Source organism: Phycodurus eques, chromosome 1 (assembly GCF_024500275.1).
Source record: "Phycodurus eques isolate BA_2022a chromosome 1, UOR_Pequ_1.1, whole genome shotgun sequence".
NCBI lineage: Eukaryota > Metazoa > Chordata > Actinopteri > Syngnathiformes > Syngnathidae > Phycodurus > Phycodurus eques.
The window spans coordinates 13548675-13570906 of record NC_084525.1 but is presented as its reverse complement, the minus strand read 5'-3'; the positions used below and the strand labels follow the sequence as shown (position 1 = coordinate 13570906).

The 22232-nt window shown below is 43.6% G+C and overlaps 1 protein-coding gene across 12 annotated transcripts in view; it reads right to left on the bottom strand.

Annotated features, from left to right (window-relative positions):
- The window catches only part of LOC133403358 (microtubule-associated protein tau-like), a 44190-nt gene that overhangs the window by 8393 nt on the left and 13565 nt on the right, over positions 1-22232 (bottom strand). For 8 of the 12 annotated variants that reach the window (XM_061678297.1, XM_061678342.1, XM_061678334.1 and 5 more), the window contains exons 2-5: positions 16288-16342; positions 6424-6593; positions 6144-6245; positions 4256-4489 (exon numbers count right to left, since the gene is read on the bottom strand). In XM_061678297.1, coding sequence (XP_061534281.1) covers positions 4256-4489; positions 6144-6245; positions 6424-6556 — 469 coding nt within the window. In that variant the 5' untranslated portion in view covers positions 6557-6593; positions 16288-16342. Of the gene's footprint in view, positions 1-409; positions 536-651; positions 2071-4255; positions 4490-6143; positions 6246-6423; positions 6594-16287; positions 16343-22232 lie in introns of those variants that run through there. The other 4 variants (XM_061678316.1, XM_061678361.1, XM_061678369.1 and 1 more) reach the window with 4 other exon arrangements.

The following is a 22232-nucleotide window of genomic DNA, read 5'->3' as shown; positions in this document are numbered from 1 at the left end:
CCGGAAATTACTGTTCACCAGGAAGACAAACCAGAGCAATATACGAGCAGAAAAAAAGCCTAAATATGAGGCATGAACAGGAGAACATTTTGTAAAAAAGGTAAAAAAAATATGGAAAACATTACAGATGAAAGGCCTAAATTAGATGTTTGCCAACAAGATGAGCAGCACATGATGTTTGCCAGCCACATTACAACTTTTTGAATTCTAAAAAAACAAACAAACAAAACACCAATAGAGAGAGAGCAGTCCTCAATATCTCAATGACCTAAAAAGTGTTGGTACACTTTCGGCTTCATGGTCAAAGCCCCATATCATCTCCAAACCCCATTTACATCAAATCCACTGCCATTTACAGTAGTTGCACTCTCTCTATCCATGGTGCAAAATCCTGGCGACAAGTGTTCACCTGCGGCTTTGCGTCTCGCAGAACCGTGAAGCACAGCTGGCCGAGGATGTCTGGCCACCGCCTTGGCTACGCTTTTTCGACTCTGTAAGGCTGAGACCTTATTCTGGTCCGCCCTCCGCATGACGCCTACTACCAGAGAGGAGAGACAAGATTAACCACAATGTGAAACTCACATTGCAATGTGGTTGCCGTGGTGTGGATACAGATCAAGAGCATTAAAACAAATCTGGGGGAATTGTAACCTTTTTTCTTCTTCATCTCCTCTTTTGGGCGAAAGCTGGGACTTTTGCGTGTCACTTTACTTCCTCTGCCAGGGACTCGCTTAGAGGGTGTGTCCATCCCGATTATGTCCTGAGTGGCACACTGGATTGGCGGAAGAGCTATGATTTGCTTTGTCATGATAGTTTTGTCATCATCTGCAGCGGAGAGGCATCAAAAAAGGAACCAATTCCCCACACTGCTAGCTTTTCAGATAGTATACAAACAAAGACAGTGGAACCTCTCAAGCCCAATACGTGGTATCCCGTGGTCACTCAATTCGGAATTCAACCAACATCTGCTGAACTATTTGCCTCAAAAGCCACACAAAACTTGAGAGGCTGAACCCGTGTCATGCATGATGTCAGCATATGCATTGAGACCTTAGCATCCCTGACAGACTGAGAGGTAACTCACATTCAACACAATACTTTCATAGTTGAGGTACGGTATTTGAATGATTAGTTTACTGTGGTTAACCTGTTCTTGGGCGGGTGGTTAGCACATCCGCATCACAGTTCTGAGATTCGGGGTTCGAATATGGGCTCAGGCGTTCCTGTGTAGAGTTAGCATGTTCTGCCTGTTTTTGCGAGGGATTTCTCCGGCTACCTCGGCTTCCTCCCACATTCCGATAGCATACTTCTTAGGTTACCGTAATTGAAGACTAAATTGTCGGTTGAAATGTGAGTGTGAATGGCTGTTTGTCTATACTGTATGTGTTCTGCGATTGGCTGGCGACAAGTCCAGGGTGTACCCCGCCTCAAGCCCAAAGTCATCCGGGCTCCAGCAGCTCACCCACAACCTTAATGAGAATAAGTGGTTCAGAAAGTGGATGGATGTATAACCCGTTCTCTGAAACACCTCGGCATTACATCATGTTCAGTCATTGTTTTAAGTGCTTTATTTTTATGTTGTACTATAACTATATATGTTAACTTAGTAGTTCAATTATTTTTATACTTGTATGCGTGAACTGAACAGGTGAGACCTAAAACAAATGCCTGTACAGGTAACAAACGTTCAATAATTGTAACAGTTTGATATTGAAACTCCATCATTTACTGTAGTTTACCGTCGTATTTACTATTGTAATTCTACGTAGGAGGTCGTCCAGGGTTCCAGAGCGGATTGTGTTTTGACATTAGAGGTTCCACTGTATGTCATAAAATATTAATTCTGGGTACCTTTTGAATCAGTCCAGCTACTGTCTGTGTCACAGATGGAAATTTTCACCGTAGCTTCATCATTAGCGGGTTGACTGCTATCTTCTACCTTCTGACCTAAGTCTAAAGAGGTTCCGTCCTGCATTCCCTTCTTCTTCTCCTCTTTTACTTCAGTTGTATCATCTGGGTCAACCATCTCCTCCTTGTTACTAGTTTGTTGTTGTTGCAGTGACTCATCATCAGAGCAGGCAAAGAGGGCTGCAAAAATCGCTCTTCGGTTGCCCAAAACTGATGCTTTCCTTTGCCGCGGCCGACTGACCCACTTCCACCACTTCTGGCGCACCCTGATCCACTTTGGGGAGCACATGCATGTAGGCATCACATATAATCTCTCCAACAACCTCTCTATCATCGTCTTCTGCTTCTTGCGCTTGAGGTATAATTATGACTGGAAAGCGAGATTGTGACTTTGGTGAGCCTTCCTGTAAGTAGAGTGTACTTATTTCATCAGAGGGCTTAAGGGCTTTAGGGATCTCTTCCTTTTCTCTTCTTTCTGACCTTGCAGGTGTCCTGGGATCACTGAGAAACTTCTTGCAATCTTTTTCATGCTCAGGTTTCTCTATCTGTTCCATAGTAATCCCACTAGGCTTGTTTTTTGTTACAGTATCATCTGAGATATCCCTTGTCTTCTCTCCAGAAAGATGTGTTTCTTGGGAGGTATTGTCTGGGCTTTTGGGCGAGGTGAGAGTGAGGTGGACCTCACTTTCAATTTCTGTAGATGTAAATACAAAGTCACTGTCTGGTGGGACAGGAGAGGCCTCTCTTGATGGGTCTTTTTCAATGTCTACTTCGGGAATTGCTGGGATTTTTATGTCACCAGGTAAACCGCTCCCCAAACGAATCAGTCTGTCTTTTTGACTGGTCAATGGGATTCTGAGGCGATCCGGTTTCATTATACTCGTCACAGCCTTTTCCAGTCCCTTAGCCAGTGAAGGTGATTTTTGTGATGTTCCATGATTAGAAACTTTATTATCGTCTAATTTTTGATCCTCTTCAACTTCAGCAGCTCCAGGCTTGTCCACTTGGAACGCCATAGTAGTGAAACCAGGGTAAGAACAGTCATCAGGACTGGGTTTGTCAGCAGGTGAAGGCATTGGCCCAGAGTACTCATTAAAGACACTGTAGCCCAGGTCCTCCAGCTGCCTTTCTTCACCCACCAGTATTAAAGTCTGCTCCCCAAGGGTGAGCTTGGCCAGAGATCTCCCCACCAGAGCAGCTACTATTGGACTTATGTTGTCATGCTCTTTCTTCTGCAGGGAGGGAGGAGGGAGGACGCCTGCCAGGTCCAATGTTTCACAGCCGGTGCTTGATTGCTCATGAGAGGGTAAAGATGTGTCTTTCTCAGGTAACATTGGGATTGAGGCATATGAAGGCATCACAGAGGAGCATCTCTCCACAGATTTGTCGAAACTTCCACTGACTGGACACAAGCTTTCAGAAAAGGTTCTTGACTTCTGTCCCTTCGCTTCCCAACCTGGTGAGAATTCACTTGAATTGAAGTACTTCTGTTCACTTGCACTTGCCTCTGTTTCTGATGTTGTGACCAACTCAAAGTAGGTTTTTGAGCCCGACCCCACAAACATATCTTTTAACTCAGCACCACATTCTGGAATTGATTTGATCTCTAAGACAGTATGCTCTTTGTCTTCTTCTTCTGCCTCGTTTGTTGCATACACACAGGTCTCCATTCTGGTACTTTCTTCGGGTTGTGCTGCGAGTTTGGAGGACACTGGACAGTTTTGCGCAGAGTCTAGAGTCAGAGACTAAAAGCAGCATCCACAAAAGCTGGGCAACAACAGCCAAGCCAAGGCCTTGTGCACACAGAAGCAGAAGCTCTCCAAACACACGTTGCAGTGCAACAAGGAGGTCACAGCAGCTACGCTTACCTGCACAACTGAAATGAAGGCATGAGTTGCATGATTTTAGATGACGAAAAGTAAGGGTACACAAATATTATTGAACTCCTATTGCAATATACAGTATGTGACTTGTGTCTGGGGAAAAAAAATCACTACTGGTTCAGAAAGCAACCATACAAGTCACCGTTCTTGGGGCTGCACAACAATATTCCGCACAAGTGTGACAAGTGCTACTTGCATTTGCAATGTAGCTGGCAACACACAAAGTACAGCCATTGTCAACCATCACATGGTTGATAGTATAGTCCAACAACGATCTACGTAAAAGCAAATGGAATAGTGGAAAAGCACAAAATAATGAGGATGGAGAAGCAACAAAGCTGCAGGAAGCAAGAAATTATGCGCAAGATATTTCTCTGATATGTTTGTTCAATCACACACATGCATTTACACTCACACACTCATACCAAAGGAGTCACACCTTTGCACATTGTACCCTGACAAACCTTTTCTTGACGGACTGTGCTCCCTGTGATGACTTCCTCCATTGAGCACTTCAGGTGTTTGGGCTAGCTCACAGGCCAAAACCTGCGCTTCTGTTACCAAATCTTTCTGCTCTAACAGCGGGGTGCCTGGTTGCTCACATGTCACTTCATCCTGGCAACCAGCAACTTCCTCCTCCTCATCCTCATCCAGCTGTTGCTCCTCCACAGAGGAAGCACTGACAGGCTCGAATTTATCTTCTCAAACAAGGGAATTGGGGCAGGTGGGTGAGACATGGAGGGATCTGGGGTTAAATGTATACACAAGACATTTGGATCTACGATGGAAATGCATACGATGCAATCAACAAGCCCTCTGTCCAATGAAAAACGAGTGGATACAGTGAATAACTTGTAGAATGTGAAGGAGAGTTGTGTCGCACGTGTCACTTTTTGACACTCTTAATTGTGTCTAAAAAGAAGTTAACAACCGTGTAAAATGTTAAAATTAAAGGCAACATGCAAATTTTCAGCATGGTGTACGAGTGGTTAAGCATGTCGTACGAGTGGTTAAGCATGTCTATCTCACCGAGGTTCCGGGTTTGAATCTCTTCTCCGACCGTCTCCTCTCTCTTTTGTTTCCTATTTATCTAGAACAGTATCTCGTACAAGTGTTTTGCATCGACACTTTGTCATTGGTGTTTTATTTTCTTCGTTGTGTTTTTGCTCACCATCTGACGCTCTCTTGGTTAAATAAGTCTTGTTACATCCCTCATTTTTGGTTGTGTGCTTTGGGGTCCTATTCTTGTTAATACGTGCCATAAGAGATGCAGCCATAACGACAAGGTGCAGAGCCATTTTGAGCATCAAATCTACATTTTTCTTTCAAAGCAAAGTAACCCGAGCGGCCAAAGAGAATAAAAGCATTAATTGTTGGATGTGGCACTTCAACACCAAGCTGCCAAATACGACAACACCCCTCAATTAGTGTGCGGATCCTTGCATGTGGTGCATACAGCAGACACCTCAGCAAACAAATACACCTCTCTCCCTTGACAAATTAATGATTGAATTTATCCAGGTTGGCAAAGGCTAATGCTAAAATGTGCCTCCAACAACAACACTGCAGCTATGCTTAGCTTTTGGATTTGACTTGAGGTTTGGCTGGCACTTAAAAATAGCAGATCTTTGTCCAGCCTAGCTGCCAAGTCATGGCTAAAAAAAACTCGGTGTGGCTGCGGTATAATATAAATAAATAGTAAATGGCTTGCTTAAAGACACATTTTTGGAAATGGGCAGCTCACAAAAAAATCCTTGGCTAAATAATTTCACACTATTGGGACTATTTAGTATTATAATAATACATTATTATTAGGATACAAAATCAAATACTAAATTTTCTCTAATATGACCCCTTTAATGTTGATTAAAAATGTTGTTGAGAGATGTATTTTTCCTACAAAGATTTCAACAAATTCCTAATAGTACAATGTCAGGGCATTCGGCATTAGCACTTCCACTGCAATCCTATATTATGCATTGAGATACTTTCATCTAGTGTGTTGTGTACTGTAGTTGGCTCCAAGCATATCCATGTGATGTGACCACAGGATAGCAGATTTGGGTGATTGCATGACACCATGCAACATAGAAATGGTCGGGAAAGTGTGTTACTTTATCCTGGAGGAATAGAGAAGATGTCACGAGAGAAAAGCTGACAAATGAGATGAGCATGGAACCAAGTGTAAACCTGGTACAACATAGTGCAGATGAGAAAACGTGGGTCAAAGTTAAGAGGAAAGACGAGTAGTGGCTGACATAATCTGTGTTCCTATGCTTCTGTTTACTCTCACCGCCATTCAATCAACCATGCGGCTGGTCTGAGTGGCCTAAAAGTGTGCATCGAGTGTACCTTGTGCCGCTGGCCCCATCTGCTCAGCGGATGGAGAGGGAGGAGGGGAGGGAGGCAAATTGGTTGAGTCATCCACTGTGGAGGGAGAGAGAGACACACACACTGACAAGACATGGGTGGGAGGAAGTCAATGAAAAGGCTGTGCTGAGGTGCGTTTCATTCTCTCGGATACCACCAGTGGGTGATGTGGGACATGTATATCAGCGATGGCACAATACAACCAATCACATATAGCCACAGACACAGGTCTATTGGACAATCTCAAACATCAACTTCATACCTGTGGTACTGGGATGCGCAACTGCCCCGGCGTTATATCCATTCTCTCGGTAGCTGTAGGCCGAAAAGCCATTCTCGCCATTCTCTTGGCCGTTGGAGGCATAGTGCTCCTCTGGCTGTTGACTGTCTGCCATGCCTGCCTGCTGGGATACCGGGGAGGGGATGGTTTACCTGCAAAGGGGGAAACCGATTGATTGAGACTCTTAAGAACGCGCTTAAGTCAAATAATTGCGTGGAATAGTGCTTCGATTTCTCCTCCTCTCTCGCTTCGCATTGTTTGTTTCTTCTTGCCATTGAGTGGATAATGAGAGCAACAAATGACGGCAGGAGAAGTGGTATCCAGTGGTCTCTCTGGGGAGAACTAGAGGATTTGGATTTTGCTGATGACCTCCCTCATAGACAAGTCAGATACCGTCACTTAAAACTCTACACCAATTGGCCTTAACATAGAGTATACCCATCAACGACAAAGGCAATTAGAATAAATGCAACAAATACAAATTACATTTGGAGGTCAGATTTAGAAGTAGAAAGCTTCACCTGCCTGGGAAGTAATAAAATAATAACAATAAATCAGGAGGGGCTGACACAGCTGTAAGAATAAGAATTGGCAAAGCAAGGGCAGTCGTTAACCAACTAAAGAATATCTGGCATTCAACTATTACTTTATATCCCTAATCCCTCAGATAAAATATTATGTTCTCAACTGTTAAACCAGTACTACTGTACAGGACTGAAACATAGATAATCATAACCATCACTAGAAGAATCCAGACATTTAGAAACTTCTGTTTGCATACTGTGCTAAGAATACTTGATCAAGATGTCAACAGCAACCAGGAATTATGGGAAAGGACAAATCAGCAGTCCATAGAATAAGAAATACTGTAGAGACACTGGTGCTGGCTAGGACACATGCTTCACAAACAAACTCAAAACATCACAAGGGCAGCACTTAGCTGGAACCCACAGGGCAGAAGTAATTGGGGCCGTCCAAGAAATACCCGGCGATGGGACTAGAGCAGGGGTGTCAAATTCATTTCAGTTCGTGGGCCACATTTACCCCAATTTGATCTCAAGTGGGCCAGACAAAAATATGTGTGGCTTAAAAATCCATGAATAACAACTATTCAAAATTTTCCCCATTGTTTTCCCATTGCAAATAATTACAAGTACCGGTCCTTTCACAAAATATTCACATTTATTCATTATTGTTGCAAATTTTGTTGCAAATCTTATGAGCAATCTGAAATCTTAACAAGAAATGATTTCACCGGTATTATAAATCAGTGAGCGTGCACCATTCAGTTAGGCCTTTGTAAATGTATACATAAAAATACAAGTTGTGGCAGTGCATGACAAAAACAAAAACGTTCAACCAAACCAACCTTTTTTGAAGGGAAGCTTTTGACTGAAACTTTTCTACAGGAGGTATTTATTTTCACAGAACTGTAGCGCGAAGGTGGCACACAATTTTATATTTGTGTGCTCTGAAACTTGTCATCATTTGGTCTTCACCAGTGCATCAATGCCATTTAAGTGTCTTCAGTCCGCCCTCCAGTGGACAACATTACCAACAACAGTTACAACAGAAAAATAGCAGCGAATGTGTTCTCCATTCCCACAGGCTGGATTGGACCCCTGACGGGACCCCTGACCCTGAACTAGAGGCTGATGTTCGTAGGTTGGGCTACACCTGAAATGGAGAGAATGGCATGTCACCGGCCTCAGAGGAGAAATCTTGTTGGTGGCCATGTCCAAAGATGTATAATAGGCCTAAATCAGAGCTTTGATTTCAGCACCAGAGGGAGCAAGGTACCACACCACCAGCTCAGCAGAGACTTTATCTGATCTTTTCATGCTAACAAAAATGAAAACCTTTAGTTATTATATTATAAAGATCGCAGTTAAAAATAAAAAATAAAAACCTTAAGTGTTTCATGTACGATGCAATGCCTTTAAGAGTCTTCACTTATCAGTGTAATTTTAATAGAATAAGTGAGAATGTGCGTTGTTAATTCTGAACACAGCCACAGCCCCAGTCATAAAAGGGTGTGAACACTTGTGCAACCACATTATCTCAGTACTTCTTTTATGTACAACCCCAATTCCAATGAAGTTGGGACGTTGTGTTAAACATAAATAAAAACAAAATGATTTTCAAATCATGTTCGACCTATATTCAATTCAATACACTTGCTGATTATAGCTTACAGTCAACAAAACCCCTAAATTGACCATTGATCCATTTTTTATAGCACTTGTCCTCATTAGGGTTCCGGGTGAGCTGAAGCCTATCCCAGCAAACTCGAATTCATTGAGCTGCGCCTGCTGTATATGCAGTACATTTTCTCTTGATGTAGCCAAATTTTGCAGCTTATTTGTTGCTCTAAGCGTGTGAATGAAAGATCAAGAACAGACTGAGCTGGGATGTACAACCCCAATTCCAATGAAGTTGGGACGTTGTGTTAAACATAAATAAAAAGAGAATACAATGATTTGCAAATCATGTTCAACCTATATTTAATTGAATACACTAAAAAGACAAGATATTTAATGTTCAAACTTTATTGTTTTTAGCAAATAATCATTAACTTTGAATTTTATGGCTGCAACACGTTCCAAAAAATTCCCAAGCAAAGATGGGGCAGTGGTTCACCTCTGTGAACAAGTGCGTGAGAAAATTTCAAACAGTTAAGGACAATGTTCCTCAACGTACAATTGCAAGGAATTTAGGGATTTCATCATCTACGGTCCATAATATCATCAAAAGGTTCAGAGAATCTGGAGAAATCACTGCATGTAAGCGGCAAGGCCGAAAACCAACATTGAATGCCCGTGACCTTCGATCCCTCAGACGGCACTGCATCAAAAACCCACATCAATGTGTAAAGGATATCACCACATGGGCTCAGGAACACTTCAGAAAACCAATGTCAGTAAAAACAGTTCGGCACTACATCCGTAAGTGCAACTTGAAACTCCAATATGTAAAGCAAAAGCCATTTATCAACAACACCCAGAAACGCCGCCGGCTTCTCTGGGCCCGAGCTTATCTAAGATGGACTGATGCAAAGTGGAAAAGTGTTCTGTGGTCCTGACGAATCCACATTTCAAATTGTTTTTGGAAATTGTGGGCGTCGTGTCCTCCGGGCCAAAGAGGAAAAGAACCATCAGGACTGTTATGGATGCAAATTTCAAAAGCCAGCATCTGTGATGGTATGGGGCTGTGTTAGTGCCAATGGCATGCGTAACTTACACATCTGTGAAGGCACCATTAATGCTGAAAGGTACATACATGTTTTGGAGAAACAGATGCTGCCATCTAAGTGATGTCTTTTTCACGGACGCCCCTGCTTATTTCAGCAAGACAATACCAAACCACATTCTGGACGTCTTACAACACCGTGGGTTCGTAGTAAAAGAGTGCGGGTACTAGACTGGCCTGCCTGCAGTCCAGACCATTGAAAATGTGTGCCGCATTATGAAGCGTAAAATACAACAACGGAGACTCCGGACTGTTGAACAGCTGAAGCTGTACATCAAGCAAGAATGGGAAAGAATTCCACCTACATAGCTTCAACAATTAGTGTCCTCAGTTCCCAAACGTTTATTGAATGTTGTTAAAAGAAAAGGTGATGTAACACAGTGGTAAACATGACCCTGTCCCAGCTTTTTTGGAACGTGTTGCATCCATAAAATTCTAAGTTAATGATTATTTGTTAAAAACAATCAAGTTTATCAGTTTGAACATTAAATATCTTGTCTTTGTAGTATATTCAATTACATATTGTTTAATATGATTCGCAAATCATTGTATTCTGTATTCTTTGTTTCTTCCCATGGGCTTACCACCTGTGGGAGGGGCCATAGGGGTCAGGTGCAGTGCGAGCTGGGCGGTGGCCGAAGGCAGGGACTTTGGCGATCCGATCTACAGAAGCTGGCTCTAGGGACGTGGAATGTCACCACTCTGGCAGGGAAGGAGCCAGAGCTGGTGTGTGAGTTTGAGAAGTTTCGACGAGATATAGTCGGACTCGCCTCCAGACACAGCTTGGACTCTGGTACCTGTCCTCTTGAGAGGGGTTGGACTCTCTTTCACTCTGGAGTTGCCCACGGTGAGAGGCGCCGAGCAGGTGTGGGTATACTTATTGCCCCCCGGCTCGGCGCCTGTACGTTGGGGTTCACCCCAGTGGATGAGAGGGTAGCCTCCCTCTGCCTTCGGGGCAGATTGGGAGGAACGGCCCCCCCGATCAGAACCCGAGCGGTGTACTGTTATTGGACTTCTGTGCTCATCACGGATTGTCCATAATGAACACCATGTTCAAGCATAAGGGTGTCCACACGTGCACTTGGTACCAGGACACCCTAGGTCGCAGTTCGATGATCGACTTTCTGGGTCGTGTCATCGGACTTGCGGCTACATGTCTTGGACATTCGGGTGAAGAGAGGGGCAGAGCTGTCAACTGATCACCACCTGGTGGTGAGTTGGCTCCGATGGTGGGGGAAGATGCCGGTCCGACGTGGCAGGCCCAAACGTATTGTGAGGGTCTGCTGGGAACGTCTTGCAGAATCCCCTGTCAGAAGGAGTTTCAACTCCCACCTCCGACAGAACTTTGATCTGAGGTGGGGGACATCAAGTCCGAGTGGACCATGTTCCGCGCCTCCATTGCTGAGGCGGCCGACCGGAGCTGTGGCCGTAAGGTGGTCGGTGCCTGTCATGGCGGCAATCCCCGAACCCGTTGGTGGACACCAACGGTGAAGGATTCCGTCAAGTTGAAGAAGTAGTCCTATCGGGCCTTTTTGGCCTGTGGGACTCCTGAGGCTGCTGATGGGTACCGGCTGGCCAAGCGGAATGCAGCTTTGGTAGTCGCTGAAGCAAAATCTAAGAACTCCTCAATTCCACAGACACGTCTTCCCATGAGGAAGCAGAGTCTGGGTTCTCTGAGGCGGGCTCTCCTATCTCTGGGGTTGAGGTCACTGAGGTGGTTAAAAAGCTCCTCGGTGCCAAGGCCCCGGGGGTGGATGAGATTCGCCCAGAGTTCCTCAAGGCTCTGGATGTTGTGGGGCCGTCCTGGTTGACACGCCTCTGCAACATCGCTTGGACATCGGGGACAGTGCCTCTGGAGTGGCAGACTGGAGTGGTGGTCCCGCTTTTTAAGAAGGGGGACTGCAGGGTGTGTTCCAACTCCAGGGGGATCGCACTCCTCAGCCTCCCTGGTAAGGTCTAATCAGGGGTGCTGGAGAGGACGGTCCGTCGGGAAATCGAATCTCAGATCCAGGAGGAGCAGTGTGGTTTTCATCCTGGCAGTGGAACAGTGGACCAGCTCTACACCCTCAGCAGGGTCCTCGACGGTGCATGGGAGTTCGCCCAACCAGTCTACATGTGTTTTGTGGACTTGGAGAAGGTACCGAACCCCCTGATACAGGCTGTTCGGTCCCTGTACGACCGGAGTCAGAGTTTGGTCCGCATATCCAGCAGTAAGTCGGACTAATTCCCGGTGAGGAAATTAGGCTGCGAGGGCCAAGGCTGCCCTTTGTCACCGATTCTGTTCATAACTTTTATGGACAGAATTTCTAGGCGCAGCCTAGGCGTTGAGGGGGTCCGGTTTGGTCGCCTCAGTATTGCATCTCTGCTTTTTGCAGATGATGTGGTTGTGTTGGCTTCATCAAGCCGTGCTCTCCAACTCTCACTGGAGCAGTTCGCAGCCGAGTGTGAAGCGGCTGGGATGAGAATCAGCACCTCCAAATCAGAGACCATCGTCCTCAGTCGGAAAAGGGTGGCGTGCCCTCTCCAGGTCGGGGATGAGATCCTGCCCCAAGTGGAGGAGTTCAAGTATCTTGGGGTCTTGTTCACGAGTGAGGGAAGAATGGAACGGGAGATCGACAGGCAGTTCGGTGCAGCGTCTGCAGTGATGCGGACTTTGTATCGGTCCATTGTGGTAAAGAAGGAGCTAAGCCGAAAGGCGACGCTCTCGATTTACCGGTCGATCTACGTTCCTACCCTCACCTATGGTCACGAGCTGTGGGTCGTGACCGAAAGAACAAGATACCGGATACAAGCGTCCGAAATGAGTTTCCTCCGCAGGGTGTCCGGGCTCTTCCTTAGAGATAGGGTGAGAAGCTCGGTCATCCCGGAGGATCTCAGAGTAGAGCTGCTGCTCCTCCGCATCGAGAGGAGCCAGATGAGGTGGCCGGGGCATCTGATTCGGATGCCTCCCGGAGGCCTCCCCGGTGAGGTGTTACGGTCACGTCCCACCGGAAGGAGACCCCGGGGACGACCCAGGACACGCTGGAGAGACTACGTCTTTCGGCTGGCCTGGGAACGCCTCGGGATACCCCCGGAAGAGCTGGATGAAGTGGCTGGGGAGAGGGAAGTCTGGGTGTCCCTGCTAAAGCTACTGCCCCCGCGACCCAACCTCGGATAAGCGGTAGAAAATGGATGGATGGATGTAGTCTGTTTTTATTTATGTTTAACACAACCTCCTGGAATTGGAGTTGGAGTTGGAATTGGAATTGGAGTTGTATTATTACTACAAAAAACAAAAAACTGTATGTGACTTAATCCCACCGGTGTTTCAAATGCTTATGCGACACACAAGATATGCATATTTAATGTAACAATACAACAAGTGCTCGAGTGTTAGGGTGCACTGGAGCAGAAAAAAAACAAACAAACATACAAGCACACCTCTCATATCCTCTCACTACTGATAAGAAGCCTGTTGTTATGGCAACCAGATCAGGCCCTACAGAGGTCCAGCAAATGAGTGAGATTATCTCACCCCAGCCAAATCTTATTGGACCAAAACACAATCCTGGAATCTAAAGTGCAACATAATACATAGTGTTTTGGCACATTAAGCCAATGGGTGCAAATTCCCACAGGTGTAGACCAAGATTTTGCAGCGGCAACTGCTGTAGTACCACTTACTTGCATGACAATGTGCTTATTGTGATCATGCCCACTCCGGTAAATAGAATCTTACTCCTGTATTGTCATTGTATGGTGCAGATACAACGAAATTGGAGTGTGACTCCAACTTTGGGGTATCAAGAATTAAAAAAAAATACATTCTATAAAATAAAAGCTACACTAACAAGACTAACTTGTGCGAGAAGTGTTACGTGAGAAGACATCCCAGCTGTTGCCATGGAAGAAAACGGGTCCACTATCATGCTGCCTCCCCTACTATGACCTGATATCTCAGGTGCCATTAAAACATCATCATGCTCAAACAAGCTTTAAACCTGATTCAGCAGGCAGACAGACAGGTGTCCTCCTTTTTTTCTGCACACGCATTGCCAAAAGACAACCCCCCCTCTGTGTTTAACCTTACCTTCCTGGCCCGCCATGACACTAATCCAACCTCACCTCCCTCCCCCTTAACTCCGCCCTGATCTAGGTCACTCGTCATGCCTCCACAAAGTGCTCCAGACATTGGAATGTCACCATCTATTTAGCGGGGAGTCTCTGGCAGTGTGTCTCAGTAGGCCAACCTTGCTTAATCCTCTATTTGTGTGTGTGTGCGTGTGTGTGTGTGTGTGTGTGTGCGTGTTTGTGTGTGGGAAGGAGCTTGGTCTGGGTTTTCATGAGTATTTTCTTCACTTAGATGAGACATTTATTGATCATTTCAAATGTGATTTTGCATGTATTTTGAGATATTAATTTAACAAGTTGCAGACAACCAACAGCAGTGGTTATTTGGTTATTATATATCAATGGTTATTTGGACCATTGATGTCTTATTTGTAGATCTCCAACAACATAAAACCATCTACGCTAATGAAATTTTAGAAATGTTTAGTGTTATAGTGCGGCACGGTGGAAGACTGGTTAGAGCGTCTTGCTCACAGTTCTGAGGACCGGGGTTCAACCCCCGGCCCAGCCTGTGTGGAGTTTGCATGTTCTCCCCGTGCCTACGTGGGTTTTCTCCGGGCACTCCGGTTTCCTCCCACATCCCAAAAAGATGCATGCAATTGAAGTCTCTAAATTGCCCCTTGGTGTGAATGTGAGTGCAAATGGTTGTTTGTTTATGTGTGCCCTGCGATTGGCTGGCAACCAGTTCAGGGTGTACCCCGCCTCCTGCCCGAAGATAGTTGGCATAGGCTCCAGCACGCCCGCGACCTTTGTGAGGATAAGCGGCTTGGAAAATAGATGGATGGATGGATAGTGTTATAGTAACTTACGTCTCAGGGACAAGCATGTTTTGGGCTCCTCATCACCTTAACATCGCTACCTATATGTGTCATACTGTACATTATGGAAGGGTGATGTGATTGATTTTGAATAATATTACATTCTGGTTTAGAAGTTTTAAAACATCCAAACAGGCAAATTAGAGATGGATTGGATTGGTGCGGTGACCTAGTGGATTCTCAGCTCCTTTCGGGCACTCATTGGCCCCACCCACACTGATGTCAGCGTTCCCATGGTGATTTGAGCTTACAGGGAGGGAGGAGCTGTTGTGGTCAGCAGAGGATGCTGGCAACAGAGATTGATCTTTCACCATGTTATGGATACTGAAATAGGTCACTGGGTGCTCCATTCCTCAAGCTGACGAATAGGAGGGGATATATTTAAATCCAATAAATACACGTATTGCTGGTTGTATCCTTATGTTGGTGGTAATTCATTTATTTATGTTTGTCATGAGAGTCATTGATTGTGTTTTAATTCTTGTGATGTAATAAGGCAATATTGTTATCATTATTTCCACAGCTAACCTTAGTCTGAGCAAACAGGACTTTCAATTTAACCAGCTAGTGCTACATAGATTTTTCTTAAACATCATCTGCTGTTTTCTAACAAAAGCATCTTATTCACTCCAGCCATTATAATGACTGCTTCCGACAGTTGGCATAAGACACTGCAGCCCTATGTGCCTGCACCAACAAACACCCTTTAATTGATGCCCTCAAAATGTATCTGAAAGGCCAAACCCACAAGAACTGTCAGGCTGTAAGCAAACACATTGTTAGAATGATAATTACAGGCAAAAAGAGAAGAACTGTCAGAGGCATGGTTGCATTTAGCCACTCGCACATGCACATAGTTTCCTGTTTTGCAGCTAAAACAAAAGCCTAAAGTTATTAGACTCCAGGAAACGACCACTTTTTGCTGGTCATAAATATGGTCGTGTTCTCCAAGCATGAGCCCCTAAATTCACATCTCCATGATTGGCAGGACTAATCATGTAGCAGCCACTTAAATGAGTCATGGGAAAAGTGTGAGTGTGAAATGTCATGAGTCCAGTGCAACATATACCGTCTGGCGGCAGGCCAGACTCCAGCCCCCCATGCAGACATTGGTCTTGACCAAAATAACTATGGGACAAAGTGCCAAGACAGCTCGAGACTTGCAGACTCCTGTGAGTGCTACTAGGAGGTTGCCATCCTAATGACTAACAGATGCATTTCCTTGACAACAAATGTTCCTTATCCAAGGAAGGAATCCTCTCATGACAACATGTACCAAATTGTATACAGAGAACCCACGCTATTCGTGGGGGATAAGGAACTGAGCGAAAATCTGTGAGTCATTAACGCCCCCCTCAAAAACGTTTTATACTGTACTGTAATTGCCTATAGATGCCACAAGATGATGGCAAAGAACTACTACAGTCTAAATGAAGGTCCACAACTCACTTCAACAGTTCCTAGGGGCCAAGATGCCACCAAATGGCTTCAAAGCAATACAGTTATTGCTTTGACCTGAGCATAAAAACAGCAAATAGGTGGAATTTTAAGTGAATAACTGAGAATAGGTTCCAAAAAAAGTATCCACAAATGGGCAAACTTTCCCATTATAATGTGATACACAAGCAGTCATTTTTACCACAACAATCGAAGGGATGTGAAAGCTTACCAGACTTGAAGAGCTGCCTGCACTGATGAAGCTGAACCGTCTGCTTGGATGTGCTCTATGAGGAGGATGGAAAAAGCAGGAAATGCATGTTAGGAGAACTGCATGGACTGTCCTTTAATCTCATCAAAAACACAACGAAACACATCACACACAATTGGTGTGTGTTTGATTTTGCTTTGCTGTTGTGCTTGTGAATCTCCGAACAACATTGTGACATAGTCATTCTTCAGAGCACATGTTGCACATTTGCCTACCTCTGGTTCTTGATCATATTGTTAACAGAGGCGGTCGAGCTCAGGGGCTGGAGACCAGATCTGGCCGCCACACCATGTTATTTGGCCATCTAAAGCAAGTAATGTGCATCTACTTAATGTTTCTTGTTAAAATCTGTACCAAAATTACAAATTGTCTAGGACACATATAGACAGAAAATCATTCACAGTCACATTCACACCTATGGGCAATTTAGAGTCTTCAATTAACCTACCATGCATGTTCTTGGAATGTGGGAGGAAACCGGAGTACCCGGAGAAAACTCACACATGCACGGGGAGAACATGCAAACTCCACACAGGTGGGGCCGGATTTGAAACCAGATCATCAGAACTGCGAGGCAGTTACCGACGTCCACTGTTTTACCCATAAGTGACATCACACATCACTCTGGACACGCCCACAGCTGCCATGTAGAAGATCCACACGTTATGTTCCGGTGCTTTGTAAGTGTGTGAATAGAGAAATTTGATTGATCGCCAACATCAAATAATGGTGAACTACTGTGCTGTGCGTGGCTGCAGCAATACAGGTGGGAAGGACAAGGACTGATTTCACCGTTTACCAGCACCAATTTGGAATCAGAGCAAAAAGGCAGAACATTTGTCAAGAAAAACGACGGGAGATTGTGGCTTTCACGATGTTCAGCCATCTTCAATACGTGTTGAAACATTTCATTTTTCAGGTAAACCTTCCCCTTTGTACAAAGAGAACTATGTTGACTAGGCAGCAAATCAATTGTTGCTGGTGTCTGCTACTTGTTACAACATGACTGTCCTGTTAGCATGAGTAAAGGCTAATGCATGCCAGTCAACTTCCTCTTTAGTTTACTTCTTCTCCTTTCCCACTCATTGCGAATTGTTAAAAATTACAATTATCACACCATGTGTGGCAACTGAACTAGGAATCAAATTGAGTCCTTGTGGGTGTTTGCTATCACTTAGCTTTAGCAACATTAGCATGATAGTGAAACAATGCAATACGTCAGTGTTGCATGGTTGCGTACGCTGCCTTCGCTATCATCTACAAATAATAAACTTGAACATGTTTTGTTAAGTTGACAACATCATGTTCCTAATTCAATCAATATTAGACTGAATACTATTGATGTACAGCAGCTAAATGTCCCCCCAAAAATATCAATACATTCAACATATCTAATACAAGTAACCCAATACAGACATTAAATAAAGTGTTGAGCTTAATTTTCATTTGCCGATTTCTCGATGTCAGTTACCATTCATTTCACTGTGCGTAGCAATCATTGTTGTTTATGACGGTCACTTTGTCATTGCATCGTGTCAATGCCACTACAGTACATCCAAAGTTTCCCTATTCTCTGTTCTATTCTCAACTTTTTATCACTCATCTAAACACATCTAAATTGTAAAATTGATAAAATAGCTGATATTAACTGAACTGTTATCCAGAGAAAACAAACATGAATCGACCTCCAAAATGGTGAACAAGCAAACAAAACGATCTATATGGTTTCAAAGTTATAACGGTCCTATGAGGGAAACCATAATTATAACGTGGTACGCGGAAAAATGACTGACAACCCTGAGTGATGAAATGATGGTAATTGATGACCGATCATACTAAGGTAGAAATACTTTTCTGACTTTTACTACTTTACTGAATGGATTTGGGTAATAAAAAATAATCCAGCTGTTTACCTAGTGATTACAAACGTAATCACTCGGCTTGCCAACTGCATAGAATCCACTGCAGAGTTGTTATGTAAAGTTCTTGGAACTGTTCATTGTGGCTGTGCGAGGGTAATGATTTAGAGCTTAAGACACATTTGCGCGTTTCCCCTCTTTTGGGACGGTCAGGATGTCGCGCATTGAGTATCCTGCTGAGGTTAACGGAGAGTGAATAGAAACAGTGACTCTGGAGAGCAAATAGTTTGGCTAGTATTTTGATGCTTCATGGCTTCTGTGCCAAAAGAGAAAATGAGTTCAAAAAGGAAGTATGATATCCATAACTACAGCAAAAATATAGTAATGGATTCTTCTTGCTTAATCTTAAATCTAAAATAATAAACTTTTTCTGTTACAGGTTTATTAGCCAATACTGATAATGGCTTATCAGCTCCTGATTAAATCCAAAGCACATCTTTTAGGCATCTCAGTTTGAAAATGCATGACTACAAGGTTAAACAAACACAAACTTCCTCCTGAGTCCCTGGGAAGGAAGAACACTGAATTTTGCTCCCCATCTTGACATCAGTCTTGACCTCCTGGAGCAAAACACACGAGGATATAAGGGGAAATGCGAGGACATGGGGGGCCGAGGGGTGTATTTTCGGGAACTGGCCTAATCCTCAGATTTGACTTGATCATTGGAGACGCAGGAAATGAATCTGAGCAGCTTGATAAACCTTGCCTGCCAACAGACAGAATATGTGTGTGTGCTGTGGTGGAGCTTTTGATTTGAGCTGTGCTCCAGATCCTGATTTAAAACTAAACGTACTGTATGTGAGATTATTAAAAACATCATTGTACTTCTTTACGAAAAACAACAACACATTATCAGAAGGTGCAAATGAACTCAACTGTATAGTTGAAGAAACTATAATTAATAAGTAATTTCTGTTTTGTTTCTAAATACATTAAATATGTTTGAGAGACGCTGGCCGACTGGTTAGAGCGTCAGCCTCACAGTTCTGAGGTCCGGGTTGTTTGTTTATATGTGCCCTGTGATTGGCTGGCAACCAGTTCAGTGTGTACCCGGCCTCATGCCCCGATGATAGCTGGGATAGGCTCCAGTACTCCCGCGACCCTTGTGAGGAGTAGTGGCTCAGAAAATGGATGGATGGATGGATGTTTGAGAGGTTGAAAATGTGCAAAGACAGAATAATTGTTTTTACTGAATTATTGAGATACTTTATAGCGTTAAACAATTTTTCACCATCAGTGGCTATTCGGTGCAATTGAGAGTTACTTAGTAATCATAACTTGGCACATTTCTACCACTACATGTGCAGTTCGCCATCAAGCTATGCCTACAACCTGAAAAAAAATGCATCTTCCCTAAAGCTACCAGCTAGTAGCCGCTAGCAGCCTCACGGACTGGTGTTGGGGCCCGTCAATACTCCACAGTCTCGCTCCATGCATTCCGCGTGGGTCGACACAACAGAGACACTTCAGGGAAAGTTACATGTTTATCACATTCACTAGTCCATGAGCTAGCTAGAGAGCTCACTAGACTGGCGGCGGAGTTGTCTAATACGTCAGCGCCTCGCTCGGTGTTGTATGTGAGTGTCCCCATAACTGAGACACATCAAGGAAAGGTAACTGTTTACTAAGCACAGCGGCATAAGTTATTCATCCTGTAGCCAACTACAGATATTTGAGCACATACTGTACAAACCTATTTGATTGACAGCTGAAAAATGACCGGGGCATATTTTCAGCACATTCAACCGACATGCTTACAGCATCTGAGCGCTGGGCGGTGGTCTCTATTTTTCACAATTCTGGAGCCTCATTTGATATAGGCTACTTGGTGATTTTTTTTTCATAGACTTATTCAAATTTGCCAGGCTTGTTAACAACACTCTTGTCTGTGGTTGTCAAAACATTTTATTTTCACTTTACAGGGCTTGTAAGTAGAAGTACAGATACTGGTGAAGTCGAAGCACTGTAAAAATACTGAAATGTAGTTAAGTACAGTAGTAAAAATAATTTTGATAACCTTGCACAATGAAAAATAATACTGACATACAAAATAGTTTCCCTCTTTTATTAACTTGCATAGTGCTCGTAATAAGAAGAAATCACTTGACATGCTATCAAATTGTGTTTCAATAGCTATGTTGATGGGAACTGACAAGCAAAAAGTGGTAAATTAGCTAATAACTGAAAAATATACACTTTTATGTTTTTTTTTTGTTTTTTTTTTCAGTTTTAAATTGTAGAGAAAAAAATGTAAAACGTAATAAATACCTAAATACTTAAAGTACAGATAAAAAAATCAACTTAAGTTCAGTCACAAAGCATTTGTACGTGGTTGCTTCCCACCACTGCCCAATATTATTATGACCACTGCTTGTACGTCGCTTTTAGTGAGACACGCCACAGATAAGACGAGACTCCATCTTTATCTATTTCACCCCTAACATTTGCCATTACGTCTGCCTTCCCCCAGCTGTGCCTGCCGTGCCTCACTTTGGTCAGTGCTCTGACAGTCCTGAAGCATCACTCTTCAACACGCACTGCAGGTGTTCACTGTCCGGACAGCAACCTTTATGTTAAACATTAATTACACTCTGGGCATGCTAAACAGGACTTCTGCTTTTCTCCCTTTAAATTGTGGGCTGGTGTCCTGTGTAAATATTAAACATTTCATCTTGGGTAGCTGTGAGAGACGTGGGTAGAGGACTCGAGTCGCACGGCTTAAATTGACAATTTGAAGACTTGGAACTTGCAAGGCTAAAAGTTATTAAAGACTTGAATGACTTGGCATTCATTGGACTGTACTGGACTGATTTGAACAACATGACTCATGTTGCCTGTTTGCATTTTCAAAATTTGCTTTTTTTTAAGATAGTGTGCATTTTTCATTCATTTTTATTTTTATTATTATCATTATTATTATTTTTAAAAGAAGTGATATCATAGTTCGGGCAAACCTAGCAACCCACCAGTAGGGCATGATGCAGAGTGCAGAGGCCATCTCATGAAACAAGTATAAGAGGAAGTGCAAGGATTACGTAAAACAAAAACCAAAATCAGAATCAGCTTTATTGACCAAGTATGTTATGTATATATATATATATATATATATATAAAGAGAATGGCACCATGCAATGTTTACAATTAAAAAAATAAGAGACTATAACTATAACGTCCAACAGTTTAGCTCACTGGTAGCTGGTCAAACATTAACTAAGCCTCATGTTGGTTATGCATTTAACATAATAAAAATAACAGATAACGCAGAAACTGGTCTTGGCACTATTAACTATAAACTAACTAATAAATGTGATAGTGAATGTGTTCGAACAGCTAACTAACACAAATAGAAATACTGAGTGCAAAGTGGCTAATGTGCAACTATGTTGCGACTTAAGATTGTATGACTTGACTTATGATTTGTGTAACCCAAGTAATAACTTAACTCGACTTGCTTGAAATTTAGTGAGGACTGGACTTCGCTTGCTTGATTTTTGCCACAGTAACTTGGGACATGTTTGAAACTTAAAGGAAAAGACTTGAGATTTATTCCCGCCTCTGGTGAGAGGTTATGCTTCAAACAATGCTTCTTTTGCAACTGCATGCATTCAACTTTCCAATTCAAATAAGATACTGACTGACAGGAACAAGCAGCAGTGTTGATTCCAAAACAACATCCCTGCCTTGAGCGGGCTTTGCTCTGTGACAGCCACGCTTGACACGCCGTCACTCCCATTGGGTGCCTAGCAGCAATCTGCTGCTACCCGCCAACAGCCCACATGCCTTCATCAACCTCTCACCACATCACTGTCGCCATTCTAAACGTTGCATGCAGCGAGTAAAGACGACTGAGTCAATGACTCGACTTGAAATTCCATCCCTCCATCCATCCATTTTCTACCGCTTATCTGGGTCGGGTCGTGGGGGCAGTAGCTTTAGCAGGGACGCCCATACTTCCCTCTCCCCAGCCACTTCATCCAGCTCTTTCGG